General features: G+C 39.2%; 1 protein-coding gene across 1 annotated transcript; it reads right to left on the reverse strand.

Moving 5' to 3' along the window:
• Positions 1-9566: 9566 nt before the first annotated feature.
• Positions 9567-10934, reverse strand: LOC145949794 (uncharacterized). The gene has a single exon (XM_083060678.1). The coding sequence runs from the start codon at positions 10932-10934 to the stop codon at positions 9567-9569; it is 1368 nt and encodes a 455-aa protein (XP_082916804.1).
• Positions 10935-20000: the final 9066 nt, after the last annotated feature.

Genomic DNA, 20000 nt, shown 5'->3' on the forward strand with positions numbered 1-20000 from the left:
GCCGTTCTGGTTCTAGTTGTTTTTAAAAATTCAGCATCCACGTGGATTTGGTACAAAGCATTTCAAACACTGGATTTGATAATATTGTCAATGGAAATTGACAACTTCAATTGCTAAACAGTTGGACTATACAGTGTATCATTAAGGACAATGCAGTGTATCACTAAAAATAATGGTAACAGATTTTATTTCATTGTTAGTCAAACTGGAGTGAGCCACTTACTACCAAATTGACACTATACAGTAAAGGATGAAATTACATGGTATTTTTCCTTGAAGTCATTAACGATGTACCCTAACAACAAGAACCTGTTCTTGAAGGGGTAGAACCTGAAGTAAAGGAAGAGGATACACAAGACTAACATTTCACCATACAACCACATGCAGGGACGAATCTAAGTTAATCATAGCGGGGGCACTTGCCCCCACTAAAATTTTTTTTATATAAAAAATATTAATAATTTTATAAAATATATATTATTAATTATATTTTAATTATGTTGTTATATTTAATATAATAAATACTTTAATATTTTTTTTATATTTTATTTTATTGTTTAATTGTTTTTTATTTTATGGTAAAATTATCTTCATTTTTAATGAAGAAAAAATTTACTTACTTCAAGAGTAAGTCTTGATAAATTTATTCTACTTAATAATTAATGTTCTATATCAAATTTTTAAAAATTTAATTATTAAATTAAAAAGCTTTTCATGTATAGATCAAATTTATAAAAAATTTTAAAAAATTAAAAAGCATATGATATTTCGTTAAATTAATTCAAATTAACATATAAAATATTTTTGTTTTAAATGAGTATAAAAATTTAGAGGACACTAAAAGAAAATAAATTAATAATTTTATTATGTTTATTTTATTAATTTTTATCATTTTATTCCTGTAATTTTAAATAAGTTGTAAAAAGTTATAAAGTAACACTTAAATATTTCTTCAGACAGAAAGGGAAAAAGGAAAAGTTATCACTCTATTTATAAGACAATTGTATTTTATAAAAATAAGTAATTTTAAAATTTTTACCATAAAAAAATATTTTTCAAAATTATTATTATTTTTAATAAAATTAATATAGAATATTCTATTGTTTTTAATTAACTGGCGTTCTGGAACGGACCGTTCTGAATCCAGAACGGCCCATTCTGGTTTTAGAACGGGCCATTCTGGATTTAGAACGTGTCGTTCTGATGTACTGGTAGTGTGTTAATTTTGCATCTAGAACGGCCCGTTTTAGATAAAAAATTAACACACCAATAGTGCACCCAGAACAGCCCGTTCTGGTTCCAGGTGTTTTCAAGAAATTTGGCATCCACGTGGCATCCACCTATGCATTTACGTGACATCCACGTGGCCAACAGTTAATTCTGTTTAAATAATTTGGACGGAAGTCCCAAATTGAAACCAATTAATTTATTAGGGACCAAATTGAGACAAAAAATAATAGTGGGACTAAATTGAAACAAACAATTATTATAAGAGACTAAAATAGGTTTTTAACCTAAATTAAAAGTTTTTAATGCATAGTTTAAGTCTACAAATTATTAAAAACATTTAAAAATAATTTGATATTTTGTTTTATTAATTCAAATTGATTAACAATCATTAAATCATTTTCTATGTTGATTTGAATTTATATAACAAAATATCATATGACTTTCGATTTTTTTAAAAAAATTTGTAGATTTTATTTACACATTAAGAACTTTTAGTTTACCAATTAAATTTTTAAAATTTGATGTAAAATATGAGTTATTAAGTAAAATAAATATATATACAGAAACTTATTATTGGAGTAAATTGATCATTCTTCAATATATTAAGCATTTAGTTTTTTATGTGTTGTCTTATTTATCTTATTCCATTTAACAACATTTATGAACGACGTGTACTATTAAAAATGTGTTGTCAAAAGTTTTTTTTGTTTTTTTTTGGTAGGGTCACTATATTTTATAATGTAACCTTACCTTAGCTATTTGGAATTCATTAATAAGTCTAAACAAGAATTGACACCTTTCTTTTTGATTGGCCATAATCTTATATATATATATATAAACAAGAAACATTCAAACGAAGTTTTTTTTTTCTTATTATTTTGAGAAATAGAGAAAATTGACTAATGACATTGATCAGCATCGAGAATAATCGAATATTTCACTGGTCAGGGATATATTATTAATATAAAAAACATGAAAGTTTAATAATTATTTTAATGTGTGCGGACAAAATCTACATACCATAAATATTTTTCAAAGTTTAGGGCAAATCAATACAATTAATAGGATAACACGCATGCACGTATTGGTTATTACTGTAAATTATTGGTGCTTAGGACAACTACCCGTATCCCCCACTATGAACAGGTACATTATCAATACCATTTTCTATTCAATTGTCTCCATGTATTTGCCCCACACATTTAGAGCTGGTTATTTTCTTGTTATTCCTAACAACCATTTTAGGTCCATTTCATATATATATATATATATATATATATATATATATATATATATATATATATATATATATATAATATAATATAATGTAATATAATATAATATAATATAACAAACAACATCATCTTATTGGGTCCATTTTATTTTCCTTTTATTTTTAACAACCATTTTATGTCAATTATTTGGATGGCAACTTCGTGACACAATCACCAATAAATGTTTCTGGACCAATGAAAAATTTTACAATTTAAAATGGTCATGCATTAATTTATTTATTTTCGACAACAATAATTCGTATCAAGAATGCATTTAAATCTTCGATAAATCTGTAACATCGTGGCTTTTCCCATGAGATAACGAAATCCATTTGTCTGCATTAGGTTTTCCTTATATTCAGATAAATTTTATATTTTGACAAAAACCATTTGTACCTGCTCAAAGATACACTCGTAGTCTTCTGGGTAAGAAGGACTGAACGGATACTTCAAACGGATTCGTCAGAGGGGGGGAGGTACCTGCAAAAGGTACTCCGACGCTCAAGTCAGGACAAACACGATATTCTAAGATAATTAATGAACAGTGACATACCTTGTTATGTGTGACCTATTTATAGTATCTGACATGGGCCTGAGCGTGATGGGCCCTCTAAGATATTTACCAAATTAGGTAATACGGTACTAATTGGTTGTTAGGTTTTAATCATGTACTTACCTTTCTTAATTGTGATTACCGTTATAACTTGTTTAACCCTTCGGCAAGAGGCCGAGCCGACTATTCAATACTAGTCGGAACGGCAAATGACCGAGCTGTCTAGTCTGTATACGACAGCTTGTATACTTCCGGTTTGACCTATGTCGGAACGGTACTTGACCGAGCCGACTCGATGAGTGATGACGGTCCATATTGGCATTAACCAGACTGATGTCGGTTCTCGGCCTCATGCCGAGCCGACGTTGATGGTAATGCTTGTACGTGGCTTACTATGCATGAGTGTCTGACGAAATGGCACGTGTTGGCCCACGTGACCAATACGGTCTCTCCGGTACACAAGCCCCCTAGCCTTTGAGGAGTGAAGCGACGCGAAAGGTTAGTGAAAGTAAAACAGGATTTTTCAGTTGGTGTCTTGAAGAAGAAGCTAAGGGTTACAACTGATGGTGGGATATGAAGGGTTGTAACCGTTGGGCATTTGATGGCGTACGCGAGAAGTTATGGTGGGAAGCGAAGGGATATAACCGTTGGTCACTAATGACGCATGCGAAGAGTTGCGCGTCCTAGACCGTTGGATCTAAATGATCCAACGGTAGGCACGAGGGGGTGTCTCTTCAGTTGCTTATCAAGGACGCCTATAAATAGATGTGTAGGGGGAAGGGTTTCCACATGCAAACTTACTAGCTGCTCCGAGCCGAAGTTATTTGAGAGCGTTGTGAGTACTCAACAGCAATTGGTCAAGTTCAACCATCAGGTACGTAATGGCTAACCTGGACATTGTTCATGTTGACTCCTCTGGGGACGAAGAGGAATCTAGGTTAAGGACGACGCCGAACCAGGAGGTAGCGTCGGCTTCAGCTTCAAATGGGGGCGATTCCGCAGAGTCGGCTTCGGGGTCCGATCGGTCGCAAAGTGGGAATAATTCGGCATCGGCTGTGGGTTCTGAAGATCAGCCGAGTCGGGGTGGGGAATCGTCAAGAATTTTTCCTCCCATATCGACCCCCGGGTATTCGTGGGTGCACGGTGAAGTTGGTAGTGTATACTCTCGGTATACGAGTAAGAAGTCTCTTGTAGACTTCGTATCAGCCATAAAGTTTTTAAACTTTCCCGAAGATGAAGAACCCTCTGCCGTCTTTTTCCAACCGTGCCGAGGTGACGGGGCTTCAAATCCAGACTTTGTTTATTTGAATCAAGGATCGTCCAAATACCCATTCTTTTACGTGTATGATTATATGTTCCGGCTTCTTAAGATATCCCTCCCTTTTGACAATTATTTCATGAGTATACTTGTTGCAACCTTTTACCACCTCGTACAAAAAATTTAAAGTGGGATTTATGAAGGTGATGATTCGGCCAGAACCAGGAAAAAAGTATTTCTTTGATGCCGAAGGGAATCCACTATTTCCCTTGTATTGGACCCGGAAGCCGCGCAAGTACGACACGGTTTCCAAATCACGCATGTCCCCGGAGGAGAGAACGAGTCTAAGTTTTTTAGACAAACTACCTCGGCCTCTACCATGTCGTCCTCTGATCCGGTTGTTTGAATCGGCCGATGTAGTCGAGGAACTAATTGGTATAGTACCTTTCTTATTTACTTAAATTTGTGTGTTATCATTGATTTTGACTAATAATGTGCAGGTATAATGGCTGCCCACGGAGATGACGATCTAGACATCCGTAACCTGATCCGGAATCAATTGGCGGCGACTACTGGAAACAAGACTCCAGCCCCCATGTGTGGGAATCAAGCTACCGTCCAAGCTGGTGGGGTAGGGTCGTCGGCTCGGAAAAAGAAACCCACTCGGCCCCAACCTGAAAAAAGAAGGTCGGATGCAAGGGCCGAGGAAGAAAGTCGCCGGGCCAAACAACGCCGAGTGGCCAGCCCCCCTGTTCCAGAAGGTCTATCTTCGCCAAGTTTTTTGGCCGGGAACGTCAACGCTCAGGATTTCCTGAGTCAAGACTTAACTTCTGAAGCCGGCCAAGGGATGCTGAGTCGCATGAGCTCGGCTCAAAAATGGAGAAGTGCGGGCCGTGGCAATGGCCCAAAGCATAGTTATGCAGCCGAACGGCGAGGCTGATGGGCTGCGCCAGCAGCTTGCTGAGCAGGAGAAGTCTCTTCAAGAGACGCTGGCGGCTTTAACAGACGCCCAAACATCCAACAGCAAGTACCAGGCTGAAATGGATCGCAGAGGGCGAGTTGCCGACGACTTGGCCTTGAAGGTTCAGCGTCTCGAACTTGCTTTGAAGACCGAGACCGACAAGGTTACTGCTCTAGGGAAGGGGTTGGATGCTGAGAAGACTGCTTTCGAGGCCTATAAGAAGAAAGCGCGTGCCAAGGTCCTTAGCCAGCATCAGGCCAGCTTTGCTCAAGCGGCTCGGCAAGCCTGTCATTTTGGCGACTTTCCGCCAGACTTCCATCTTGACATGACGAAAGATTTCTTTCAAGGGAAGCTGGTGGACCTCACTTCTATTCCTCCTGATCAACAAGCCGACGAGGAAGCTCCGGCTCGGGCGAACGAGCCAAATGAGGATGTTACGATTCAGGAGGAAGAAGCGCCTGAGGCTGGTCCGATTCCTGGCGAGGCGGAGGTAGTTTCTTAGGTTTTTGCATTGTAATTCCAGGCCAATAGTGCCCGTTTTTTTTTTTTTTTTTTTTTTGTGTTGCTAGGCCGATAGTGCCTTTTAATGAATTAGATTTTTCTCTTCTTATACTGCTTTGAATTCTTTTCGCAATATACTTCTCATTGGTCGAGAGTCATCTCGGGTTAGAAGATCTAAAACTAAAGCCGCATCCTTGGCCGAGAGACATCTCGGGAGGGAAGACTTGTAGGATTGGAAGTCACATCCTTAGCCGAGAGACATCTCGGGAGGGAAGACTTGTAGGATTGGAAGTCACATCCTTAGCCGAGAGACATCTTGGGAGGGAAGACTTGTAAATTTAATAGAAGCCACATCCTTGGCCGAGAGACGTCTCGGGAGGGAAGACTTGTAAGAACTTTAATGGTAAAAATGTATAGTAAGTCAAAGATAATTGAACTGTGTTGTTATTGATTGGATGCCTCATTAAAAACCTTGCCGGCCAAAACCTCTTTTCACGATTTTTTAAGAGGAGAAAAGACCGGTTCAAGGAAAAGAGTGCATCATTACACATAGTTGAAATGTAAATACATGATGCTGATTCAACTATAATATGTCTTCAAATGAGTAGAATTCCATGTCCGAGGAATGACCTTGCCGGACAGTTCTTCTAACTTGTACGCTCCATTGTTGAGGACATGCCGTATCCGGAAAGGGCCATCCCAGTTGGCTGATAGCTTCCCTTCTGAAGAGTTGCGTCTGGCTGACCCGGTTGCTCTCCATACAAGATTGCCTTCGTGGAATGTTCTCGGCTTAACACTTGAATTGAAACGACGTGTCATGCGTTGTTTACATGCCTCGGCCACAATCTGTGCTTTTTCCCGTGCTTCATCAAGGACATCAAGCTCGGCTCGGAGCGAAGCATTGTTAGACTCCTCATGGAAGTGCTGTCTTCGGAATGATGGCTCTCCGACTTCAACCGGGATCATGGCGTCCGCGCCGTATGTCAGGCGAAATGGTGTCTCTTTTGTTGCTGATTGTGGTGTACATCGATACGCCCAAAGGACCTCTGGCAATTCTTCGACCCATGCCCCTTTTGCCGAACCGAGCCGTTTCTTTAATTCGGTGAGGATAACCTTATTGGCCGCTTCGGCCTGGCCGTTTGACTGGGGGTGCTCAACTGATGTAAACCTATGCCGGATGCCAAGGTTTTCAAGGAAAGAGTTGAACTTTTTGTCCGTGAATTGTAGGCCGTTATCCGAGATGATGGCATATGGGATGCCAAAACGGGTAACCATGTTCTTCCAGACAAATTTCTGGACATTAGCGGCGGAGATGCAGGCAAGAGGCTCGGCCTCAATCCACTTTGTGAAGTAATTGACAGCCACGAGGAGAAACTTAACTTGTCCCTTCGCCACCGGAAATGGGCCGAGTACATCAATGCCCCATAAAGTAAACGGCCATGGAGAGCTGATGCTATGCAGTTCAGCGGCCGAGGCATGAATGAGGTTCCCGTATTTTTGACACTGAACACATTTCTTGACAAAGTCGGCGCAGTCCCCCTTTAGAGTTGGCCAATAATAACCGGCCCGCAAGACTTTAGCTGCTAAGGTTCGTCCTCCGGAATGAGAGCCACAAATACCCTCATGGACTTCCCTCATCACGTAATCTGCTTGGTGACTATCTATGCATTTGAGCAGCGGGGTGGAGAACCCCCGTCTGTAGAGGTCCTCGGCTATCATGGAGTACCGAGCCGCCTGTGTTCGTAACTTCTTAGCTTCCAACGGGTCGGCCGGTACTTCGCCGTTAGTGATATAGTTCCGAATGGGTGTGGTCCATGAGGGTGATTCATCTATTACCATGCACTCGGTTGTTACGCTTGGGGAGGGAACTTCAAGATGAATAGTGGTGCGCAGCTGTCCCGGCTTCCGGCTGCTGGCGAGCCGAGCTAACTGATCAGCTCGTTCATTGTTGTTGCGCAAAACATGCCGAACCTGAACCTCGCTGAATTCATCCTTCAATCTTTGGAATAGATGATAGTACTGTAATAAGTTCGCATCTTTAACTTGGAAATTATCATTGACCTGCTCAGCCACTATCTTTGAGTCGGTCCAGCATATGACTCGCTTCACATCCATCTCGGTTGCCAACCGCATCCCAGCTAGTAGGGCCTCGTATTCCACTTGGTTATTCTAGGCACGAAAACCGAACCGAAGGGACTGCTCGATTGTGACGCCTAAGGGACTAGCCAGTATTACTCCTGCTCCGCTGCCTTGGGCGTTGGAAGACCCATCGACATGCAAGGTCCACGGCTCGTCCTCAAAACGCCCCGAAGGGGTAAGCTCGTTAACAAAATCGGCCAAGTGCTGCGACTTGATGGGACCTCTCGGCTCAAAAGACAAATCGAACTCTGACAGCTCAACCGACCATGCCATCATTCAGCCGGCAATCTCTGGTTTTCTTAATACTTTTGCCACTGGACAATCGGTCCGAACAATTATCTTGTGGCTATGAAAGTATTGTCTGAGTCGACGAGCAGTGTAGATGAGTCCTAAGGCTACCTTTTCAATTAACTGGTATCGTCGTTCGGCCTCCTGCAGAGTCTGACTGATGAAATACACTAGTTGTTGCCCTTCTCGGTTTTCTTGTATTAGCGCAGCGCTAATTGAGGTGTCGGAGACCGCTAAGTATACGATCATGTCAAGGTTGGCAACTGGTTTGGAAAGGACTGGGGGTGTACTAAGGCGCTCCTTGAAATGTTGGAATGATGTTTCACACTCCTGGGTCCATTGGAACCGCTCGGTCTTCTTGAGCAAGAGGAGGATGGGTCTAGCTATCTCAGCTAGGCAAGGAAGAAAGCGGGAGAGCGAAGTGAGCCGGCCTGCCAACTTCTGAACTTCTTTCAGGGTACTTGGACTTTTCATGCTTAAAATGGCTTGGCACTTGTCAGGATTTGCTTCAATGCCGCGACTGGACAACATAAACCCTAAAAACTTGCCGCCTGAGACCCCGAACACGCACTTGTCGGGGTTGAGTCTCATTTGGTGGTGCTGAAGCGCGTGAAACACATCGGTTAAGTCTTGTGCGTGTACAGATACGCTACTTGACTTTACTACCATGTCATCAACGTACACCTCCATACATCGGCCAATGTGGTCGCTGAAAATTTTGTTCATCAGCCGTTGGTAGGTAGCTCCGGCATTTTTCAGGCCGAAGGGCATAACTCGGTAGCAGTAATTGGCCGTTTCGGTGATGAACGCCGTTTTCTCTTCGTCTTGAGGGTGCATTCAGATTTGGTTATATCCGGAATATGCGTCAAGGAATGACAGGAATTTGTGGCCAGATGCCCCATCGACGAGCCGATCAATGTTTGGTAGCGGATAGGCATCCTTCGGACAGGCTTTGTTCAAATTGGTGTAGTCAGTACACATGCGCCATTTCCCATTCGGTTTCTTGACCATTACTACATTAGCTAGCCAAGTTGTGTAGTGTACCTCCCGGATGAACTTGGCCTCTAGCAACTTACTCACCTCGGCCTCTATTGCCGCCTTCCTGTTCTCCCCAGCCTTTCGACGCCGTTGAGCGATCGGTCTTGCTTCTTTGCTTATGGACAACTTGTGACAGAGGAAACTAGGATCAATGCCGGGCATGTCGGAGGGATGCCAAGCAAATAGGTCACTATTTTTGAGGATCACTTGGCTGACAGCCAATTGTTCCCACTCGGACAGGTTGGCTCCTATATAAGTGACTTGTGACTCCAACACCCCTACTTGAATCGGTTGCTTGTCATCAACAGGCTCGACTCTTTCCTCCTAATCGATCCGGGGATCGAGGTCCACAGTCGAATGATGGGACACCGAGTGAACCCCACTCGGCCTCCTGGGTACCTCGTCTTTTATCCTTGGCAGTCGCAAATTAGCGAAGTAACACTCCCGCGCCGTCTTTTGGTCGGCATGAACCGTGAAGACTCGTCCTGACTCAGCCGGAAATTTCATGGCCAAATGAGGGGTAGATACGACTGCTCCGAGCTGATTCAGGGATGGTCGTCCAAGGAGAATGTTGTAAGATGTGCTGGCGTGTACCACCACATATTTAACTGAAACATCTCGGTATTCGGCGCCTTCAAATCCGAACCGAGTCGACAACTTGATGTATCCCTTGGTCTTGACCCGTTCGCCAGAGAACCCGACCAAGGGTTCATCATACGGAACTAGCTCGGACTCCGGGATGCCCGACTGCTTGAACGTATTCCAGTAGAGGATGTCGGCCGAACTTCCTTGGTCGACCAGCGTCTTGCGTACAATACATTTGTGAATTTCGACGCTGATTACCATTGGATCATCCTGGTCCGGATCGATGCCTTTAAAATCAGCCTCTGTGAAAGTTATGGTGGGTAGGCGGCGACGAGCGGATTCGATGGCATGAACATGCCGGACAGCTCGCAGGTGTCTTCTTTGTGCAGATGAAGACGAGCCACCTCCAGCGAATCCCCCGGTAATGGTATTGATGACTCGCCGAGGCTGTGCCGAAGGCTCATCCTCTCTTCTATCTCTAGACCGACTACGTTCTCTGCGAGAACGTGTTTCTGTCCTTTGTTCGAGTTGGTCGCGTTTCCGTGACCGGTCTTCATATCTCGATCGGTTTGGACGCTCAACAAAACCTTGCAGCTGTCCCTGCTTGACTAAATCTTCAATCTTATCCTTCAAGGCCAAACAATCGTCAGTTGAATGCCCACGGTTGCGATGATATCTGCATGACTTGGTCGTATCGGCCCGAGGAGGGGTTGATGCTCGTTTTGGGATGACCAGTATATCCGAGGCCAGTGCTTGTTCTAATACTGCTGACCGGCTAGTATTGAGGGGCGTGTATTGTGAGTACCTTGGTCCCCGAGGAGGCTTCTCGCGGGGAACCAACTCTTTCGGTCGACTCCGAAAACTCGGCTCGGCCAGCTTGTCAGGTTTTGCTGACACTTCTACTCGGGCTTGGTTCCGGAACTTGGCCAATTCCTCCATCTGCATGTACTTGTCGGCTCGCCGACGCAAATCATCCATGTCTGTAGGGGGTTTCTTACAAATGCTGTTGGCAAAAGGCCCTGGCTTCAAGGCAGTAGTAAGGTGGTGTAGAGCTACAGCAGTGTTTAAGTCTCGAATTTCGAGCGCCGCTTTGTTGAATCGGCTCATGAATGTTCGAAGGGATTCCTTCTTCTCCTGACGAATGCTTATTAGTGCCAACGAGGTCAATTGGTGAGGCCGGTTGCAAATTGAATTGTGAATTGGGAAGCCAACGTACTGAACGAATCAATCGAGTTGGCCGGAAGCCGAGTGAACCAACTCAGAGCTCGTCCTTTTAACGATGTTGGGAAAATTCGGCACAGGGCGGCATCATCAGTTGTGCTCAGCGTAACTTGAGTCAAGAACACATCTACGTGTTCAGCGGGATCGGTTGTACCATCGTATTTGTCAAGGGGCAGGGACTTCTAGTGGTCAAGAAGTGCCGATTGCATGATGTTCAGCGTAAATGGATGTCGGTGTGCCCCGACCGGCATTGGCTGCGCCGGTCTTCCGATCGAAGAATGGATGTTTGGGGGCGCGACAGAGGTAGGAGGAAAAGAGGTGTGATGACCGTGCGAGTGGAACGATCCTTGAGTGTGAGTCGTCTCGGATGGTTTCCATGTGGGGTCTCGGTATTGGTTTTTTAGAGCAGCATTCTCTTCTTTCAATGCTGCCATCTCAGCGGCATCTCTTTCTCGCTGTTGTTTCATGGCGATCATTTCCTCTTTCATCTGGCGTACCATATCGGTCAAGTTTGTCTCCTCAACCGTCTCGGCCCCGGACTGGTGCTCTTCTTCGGACTGTTGTCCTTCAAAATTAGTATTCCTTGTCTTTACCATGATTCTTTTACTCGTAAACTTTTGGTACTTCTGCAATGCTATCGGTTCGGCCCCACGGTGGGCGCCAAAATGTACCTGCTCAAGGATACACTCGTAGTCTTCTGGGTAAGAAGGGCCGAACGGATACTTCAAACGGATTCGTCAGAGGGGGGGAGGTACCTGCAAAAGGTACTCCGACGCTCAAGTCAGGACAAGCACGATATTCTAGGATAATTAATGAACAGTGACATACCTTGTTATGTGTGACCTATTTATAGTATCTGACATGGGCCTGAGCGTGATGGGCCCTCTCAGATATTTACCAAATTAGGTAATACGGTACTAATTGATTGTTAGGCTTTAATCATGTACTTACCTTTCTTAATTGTGATTACCGTTATAACTTGTTTAACCCTTCGGCAAGAGGCCGAGCCGACTATTCAATACTAGTCGGAACGGCAAATGACCGAGCCGTCTAGTCTGTATACGGCAGCTTGTATACTTCCGGTTTGACCTATGTCGGAACGGTACTTGACCGAGTCGACTCGATGAGTGATGATGGTCCATATTGGCATTAACCAGACTGATGTCGGTTCTCGGCCTCATGCCGAGCCGACGTTGATGGTAATGCTTGTACGTGGCTTACTATGCATGAGTGTCTGACGAAATGGCACGTGTTGGCCCACGTGACCGATACGGTCTCTCCGGTACACCATTCATCCATATCTATTTATTAAACAAAAACTAAACTAATTCAATAAGACAAACTAAATTCGGTAAGAAGATCTTAATCCCATTTTATCATTGAAATTTAAATTCTTAATCTCGAAGTCTTTGAAATATACTTGAACAAGATAGAACAAGAAGCTTCATTGTTAACTTTTGTCTTCAATTGAATTGGAAAAGTAAATTAGTTTCATTTAGTATGAGTTCCTTAATCTATGTCTAGTCTAAATGTACCAACATGTAGTAATATGGTTGGTAGATATTTGTCCTTTTAAGTGTATATGATTAGTATATTTCAATCTTTGACTAGTATTTATATATATATATATAAAAAAACATTTATTGTTAGTCCTTAACTTTCATTTTAAAAAATACCTTAATTTTCCAAAAACAAAATCTTTACATTTTAGGGAAATTGTTAGCAATAAATTATTTATAATTGATAAATTTTACATGAACTAATTCTGTTACATGAAAAAGCGGGAGAAACATGATTTTGTAATAAAATAATCATTTTTTATTAGACGTTTGTGTAAAATAAGTTTTATATTATATATAAATTAAATTTAAAAGGTTATTCATACTAAAAGTATTTATATAAAAAGATTGTATTCTTTTTTAAAATACATGCATTGCTTATGAAGAGGTCTAACTTATTTGGTTAAACAATGTGCTTGAGTTGTTGTAAAATTTTTAATATCAAATTATTTTCTTGTATATAGGAAAAATACATGCATTGTTTCTAAAATGGGTTAATCAGCATTTGAGTCCAATATCTCCAATGCAATAAGACTAGTTTCAATGTCTTTAGAGTTCACAAGTCCAACACTTATTTGAACGATATGCGCGCCACAAAACAAACATATAAACATTCAAAAACAATCTTTAATAAGTGTTCTAATAATTTTTACACCAGGAAAAATGTTTGATTTGCTCTTTTATGTATATGTGCAAAATGATATAGTAATGCAAAACCCAATCACTAGCGGAAAAAAGACTTTTAAAATCGGTTATTTTTTACTTTTAAAATCGCTTTTGTAACTGATTTTGAAAGAGCCAATTTTAAAAGTTAGACTTTTAAAATCGGTTAAACAACCGATTTTAAAAGTTAACTTTTAAGATCGGTTGTTTTATAACCGATCTTAAAAGTCTGGATGGGGAAAATAATTAAACTGGAACGACCTGTTCCAAAAGTCTGATCAAAAGCCCTAAAAGTGACTTTTAGTACGGCCCGTTCAGCAAGGAGTACAGCCCGTTCTCCTTGAAGAACGGCCTGTTCTCCAGGGAGTACGGCCCGTTCTCAATGGAGAACGGGCCGTTCTCCTTGGAGAATGACCCATTCTCCCTGCAGAACGGCCTGTTCTCCATGGAGTATGGCCCGTTCTCCTTGAAGAACGGCCCGTTCTCCATGGAGTACGGCCCGTTCTCCTTGCAGAATGGACCGTTCCAGGTTCGAAATTAACCCAAACTGAACCTACAACGAAAATTGAGACGAGAAAAACATGAGAAAATGAAAAGAGACACAAGAAGATGAAAATGACAACGAAATTTACCTTATTGGAGACTTTAGAAAATGAGAAAGATTAAAGAAAATGAGAATGAAGGAGAATATAAAAGATTTTTGACGATACTTTTAAAATCGGTTATTTAAGAACCGATTTTGTATACTACATACAAAATCGGTTCTATAATAACTGATTTTAAAAGTGGCACTTTTAAGATCGGTTATAAAAGAACCGATCTTAAAAGTACTTTTAAGATCGGTTATTTTATGACTGATCTTAAAAGTGCCACTTTTAAGATCGGTTCTTTTATAACCGATCTTAAAAATGTCACTTTTAAGATCGATTCCTTTATAACCGATCTTAAAAGTGCTTTTAAGATCGGTTCTTTTGTAACCAATCTTAAAAGTGCCACTTTTAAGATCGGTTAAATTTTAACCGATCTTAAAAGTATTCATCTTATTTACAAAATTGTCACCGCGTCACTTTTAAGATCGGTTAGCTTGTAACCGATCTTAAAACTCTGATTTTAAATCCAATTTTTGCACTAGTGAATGGGCTTCTAGAAAAGAAAGTCAGTGCCTAAAGGGTTATATATGATTAAATCAAGCCTTTTTTACCCCATTCACTTATCATGCCAAGATATTCATGAAGCTCTAAACAAGTGAAGAATGATCAGATATTCAAATATCGTTGATCTTATGTCATAATGACCAAGTTAAAGGGATCTCACTATAACAAATATATTCATGAAGCTTATAAATAACAATAAGACTTGAAGAGAAAAATGAGAGCTTTGTGAATACTGTGCATACATGTTCTTATTAGTTGTGCCCAAACTTTGATAATAAAAAATCTTCTAAGCTTTTTGTAATCTTCATCTAGTGAACATCCTTGCCTTAGCAAGCAAATTTCTTTGAGTGTTTTTAACTTATTTATCCTATTTATGTGAGTTATCCAATAAACACAAATCTTGCCTTATCTTGTAAGTTTAAAAAGGCTAGCTAAATAAAAAATGTAATAATTGTTGTGTTTGGTAGTATAAGAATACTTATTGTAAAAGTTTCCATGATAATGTTAATTTTGAATGTGATTCAACAACATATATAATGTGTCACTATATGATGGAGGACCATCCATAGAGAGCCTACACTTGAAGACCATTGGACCTTTAACTAGGTCCATGATTAGGAAGTTAGAGGAGACTTCTACAACAGAGGTGTTTCTTAGACCTATGCTCTATATGAGCATTGAGTATGATTCTTCTTTTTTAGTTTCATAGTCTCTATTGTACATACCTTATATAGTTTAAGTTCTTGTACCTTGTATATAGTAGATGCTTGTATAGACTTATTTTTGTCTATGTATTTGTTAGGCACCTTTATTTTTCTTTGTAGGTCATACCCATAGGATTTTAGGGTATGTTGCTTGGAGACTTTTACTTCATTTGACCTTGTATTAAGGGTCATATATTTTCATATTTTTAGTTTAGTAGTGGGGTAGCAAGTGGCAAATGTGTAGGTGAAACTAGTAAATGGGCCTTTAGTGGGCCTAGGCCAAATTTTACATATTAGGCTTATTTTTTTCCATTTAATCCAAGGAATTGATTTACCTAGGTCTCACCATCATTTGATGAACCTAAACAAACTAATTTCAAGATTTTGGATTGGATTAGATGAAGGAAAACAAGCATTGGCCGCCTATCCTCCTCTATGATCAAAATTAGTAGTTTCTCCAACACACCTTGTCTCTTGGCTTGCCAAGGGGACAATGTGACACTTGGCAATTTATGATTGAATCTTCTAGGTCTAAGTGTCTCCTCCTTGTTTCCTAAGAGAAGATATGACACTTGGCACTCTATGATTGACTATTCTAGATCTAAGTGTCTCAACCTTGTCTCCCCTTATCTAGCTTGCACTATAAGCTTCTCCACCACTATATAGGCTGTTTCACTTCTAAAACTCACTTTTGATGCATTTTATGAGATTTGGCCAAGATTTATTCTTTGATTTCTCTCTCTCTCTTAAAATTCTAAATTCTCTCTTTGATTTGCTTCCAATTCTCTTATCTTATCCTCTTCCTAAGAGTGTGGTGAGAGTTAAAATGGTTTATCTTCTACCTTGAAGTGGCACCACTTGAAGAGAGTTCCTCACTTTTGAAGGTGAAACCAGAGAGCTCTTCCTCCATTGGAAACCTTGACGAAGCTTGAGAAGTGCCAAGAAGCAAAAGATCTAGGAAAGAACTTGAAGGATAAGTCATATCAATTCGGTTCTTCCATAAGGTTTCCTTCACTATATATTATATATATACCTACACTTTTTTAACAATATTCTAACATATATTATATTTATAGTATAAGTAAAAATAGTTTTTAGTAACAAGAATTGTATGACTACAAGATACTTTTTTTTGTAGTATGGTCACTAGTGCAATAATTAGTTTTTAAAATTAGGGTTTTAAGATCGATTAAGAGGTAACCGATCTTAAAAGTGACTGGTGACAATTTTCTAAATAATGTGATCACTTTTAAGATTAATTATTTTATGATCGATCTTAAAGGTATGTCTGACAAAACTTTTAAGATCAGTTGCAAAAGAAGTAATCTTAAAAGTGGTATACAAGATCAACTCTTTTAATACCCGATCTTTAAAGTTGTATCAGACATAACTTTTAAGATCGATCCTAGAATAACTGATCTTAAAAGTACTTTTTGTTGAGATTCATGGAGTGGTGAATCAACTCAAACTTGGAGAATGAAGGTTTTGATGATAACAAAGTATGGATTCTGAGAATCAAAGCTGACCAAGGACATCAACAAGTCAAAAACAAAGTCAAGAAGAAAATATGGCTATTATGATGTGTAATAAGAGTAGCTCATAAGTTGTATTGTTTTGTTGAGCTTATTTTGCATGTGTGTGCTTTGTGCATGGGTTAATCTTTATCTAATCTGACTAAGAGTGAGTATATATGATGATGAGTTAGAAACTTGAAAAGTTATTTTGAGACATAAAATAGAGTTTTTGAAAACTGACTCAAAATAATCGATTATCATTAAATATAATCGATTATTCCAGCAACAGGTAAAAAGAATGCCTTGCTGCAATAATCGATTATTTTTGAAATAATCGATTATCCCAGGAATCACTCTCTGGAATAATCGATTATCCTGCAAAATAATCGATTAATCTGTTCTTGGTTGATTTCCAGAAATCATGAAGAACAAAATAATCGATTATTTTTTAAAATAATCGATTATCTGGTTCAAAAACTTATAAATAGTTTTCACATTTTGAAACTTCAGAACAAGATAGAACAAGATAGAACAGAGAATCAAAAAGAGAAAAACGTTATTGTGAAGTCTTTGTGACCTTCTTGGAGTGTTTTCTTTGTGAAACCAAGAAGTAAAACGTTTTTGAAATGCTTTGAGAAAAGATCATCATCATCATCACATTCTTGAAAAGAGAAAGATTAAGATTTGCTTCTGAGTTCACTATCTGATTTGTTCAGTTTCCAGGTGAATTCGTTCCTTTATAATTCTTTGTGAATAATTGTAAATCTTGAGTAGGTGTCTCAAGTGGTAAGGAATTCTTGTAGTGGGTTTCTACAAGGTGTTCTTTCTTGGGGTCAAGAAAGTGCTTATCTTGAATGTAGGAGTGTATGCATGTGTGATATGCTTGTAGAACTTCTTCATTAAGATAGTGGAACAAATCTTGATCATGTTATGATTGAGGACTGGATGTAGGTCACATGTGGAGTGGCTGAACCAGGATAAAAGACTTGTGCAATCTTCTCTTACCCTTATCTTTTACTTTGAGTAATATCTTGGTTGTGTGTTAAAGAAATTATTCTTGATTAACATGTTTGTATGCACAACATTGTTTTAAACTGAATCAAAGTATTGCATATTGATTGTTCTTAACTTTGAAGTTTATCAAAGATTAATCAAGAAAGCATATAAAACTCATTTTTCATTAACAAGTCTTTAAGGAACTTCTTTGAAAATTAATATTAGAAAAGTTTGAATTGAAATAAAGATCCTAAGAACTCTGAAAATTTTTAAAGTGTCATAGAATCTAATTCATCCCCCTCTTGGATTGGGCCATTCTTTTCTAACATTTTTAAGATCAATTAAAATTTAACCAATAATAAAAGTACCATAACTATTTATGAAACATTCCCCCATGTCATTCTTCCTTGCATGTGTGTCCCTTGCTTGGTTTCTCTTGCTCTACAAACATAGTCGCTCGAGCATCCATCGCTCTTGGTCAATCATTCTCCCTTGCATATGTGTTCCTCTCTTGATCTCCCTTACTCCAGGAATGTAGTCCATTGTGCCTTCGTCACTCCACATCAGTCATTCTCCCTCATGTGACCTCCCTCATTCCATGAACGCAGCCCCTCGTGCCTCCATCAGTGTCCTCATTTCTTAGACTATTTTACTCTTGTAACTACTTCAAACTATTAAATTTCTAATCACAAATCACCTGCTATCATTTAACTTCTATTATTTTTTTTTATAGTTACTTCTATATATTATTTTTTTTCTTATTTTTAACTATATACTTTTTATTTTTTTATATTTTCTAAATAAACATACAGTATCAAGTCTCTTTCTTACTAATATAAGATACTTATAATTTAAATGTCTTCATTTATTTAAAATAAACTATATTATAATTTTTTTTATCCATGACTATATTATAATATAAGTCACCTTTACGTTAGGTTTTTTTTATAAATAAAATTGTAAAGAATTACAACATAAAATTTATATACTAAAATAAAATATATTTGTTATGTTATTTTGAATTTTATAGGAAATATTGATATTAAATATTAAAAAAATTGTTTAATTTGAAATTTTTTTGATAATTTATATAGCAACTGAATATTTAGTCGTAAAGTATTACATTTTATTTTTATTCCATTTAACAACTAATTTTTTTGATTGCCAATATAATATTTGTTTAGCAACTGATATATTGTATTGCAAAATATTTCACAATAATTTATCTATAATAATATATAAAGGAAATACTTATTCCCGTAACTATTTTTCGTCTCGACAATTGATGGACGATTATACCCTTAATTATTAAGAAAAAAATAATTTTAGTAACTACCATTAACCAACTCTGAATAATCACCTACACTATTTTATTTTAATTTTTTTTATATTTTACTTTTGAAAATATTAAAGGCATGAAGTGCCTTTTTCCTCCTAGTATATATAAAATAATAATTGTTGTTCTTACTGGGAATTTGTCGTAGGGATGATCCGCCAAGTAAGATGAGTGAGCCTCCTTTACTGGTACGCTGGTGCTCCAAGATGGGGGTGGTACCTGCAAAAGAGACTCCGATGCTAAAGTTAGGGTTTGTGAGTATAAGTCTCGTATAAGTAATGCACGTACCTTGTTGTGAATTGGGGTTGTATTGGGCCTTGGGCTTGAGATCAGTTGTGATTTAACTAGATATCGGATCTCATCTGGACCGAGATCTCCTCAGATCAGTTATGATCTGGTTAAGTGACGAGCTGACGTCACGTAGCGCGTATCCGAGGTCGTCATGCGCTGTGATGCCGAGCTGGGAGCTCGGCTCGCGGTACGGATAGTACACTAGCCCCCCGAGCTCCAAAGTCCATAGGTCGAGGAGTTAAGACCGAGCTCAACAGGGAGCAGTGACCCTTCGCGTACGTTGGCCTGTCAAGGTGCCATGTGTCGTAACCGTCATTTCCCGAAAGCGTGCAGGCGGCGCGTGAGAGAGGGTGACGATTATGCAATTATAACTGATGCTCATCATAATGGGGGTAATTAAATGTGTCGCCAGTTGTGCCCCCTGGCCAACACGTGTTGTGGCCGTTTGGATTTTGGAAAAAGACCTTTTTCTCGCATTCGCGCCTCTTGGCCTTTCACTTTACTCATTTTCGCTTTCTTTCTTGTTTGGCTTCTTGAGTACGCTGCCTTCTACGCTCTCATTTCTGTTCAGTTTCCGCCTTCGTTTTCTCTGTTTCTGTCGCCATTTCCGGTAACCCAGTCATTGTTAGGGTTATTTTCTGAGGAAGAGTACCAGGTACTTCCTTTCTACAGTTTCCTTTCTTCTTCTTCCTAAATCTTCTTCTTTTTCTTTCCAAATCTTTTTCGAGTCCTCCT

Source organism: Cajanus cajan, chromosome 7 (assembly GCF_000230855.2).
Source record: "Cajanus cajan strain Asha chromosome 7, NIPB_CcT2T_4, whole genome shotgun sequence".
NCBI classification, from domain to species: Eukaryota; Viridiplantae; Streptophyta; class Magnoliopsida; order Fabales; family Fabaceae; genus Cajanus; species Cajanus cajan.

What these genes read in the sequence shown, in the direction of transcription:
- LOC145949794 (XM_083060678.1), bottom strand. Translation starts at nt 10,934, where the DNA reads ATGAGCCGATTCAACAAAGCGGCGCTCGAAATTCGAGACTTAAACACT.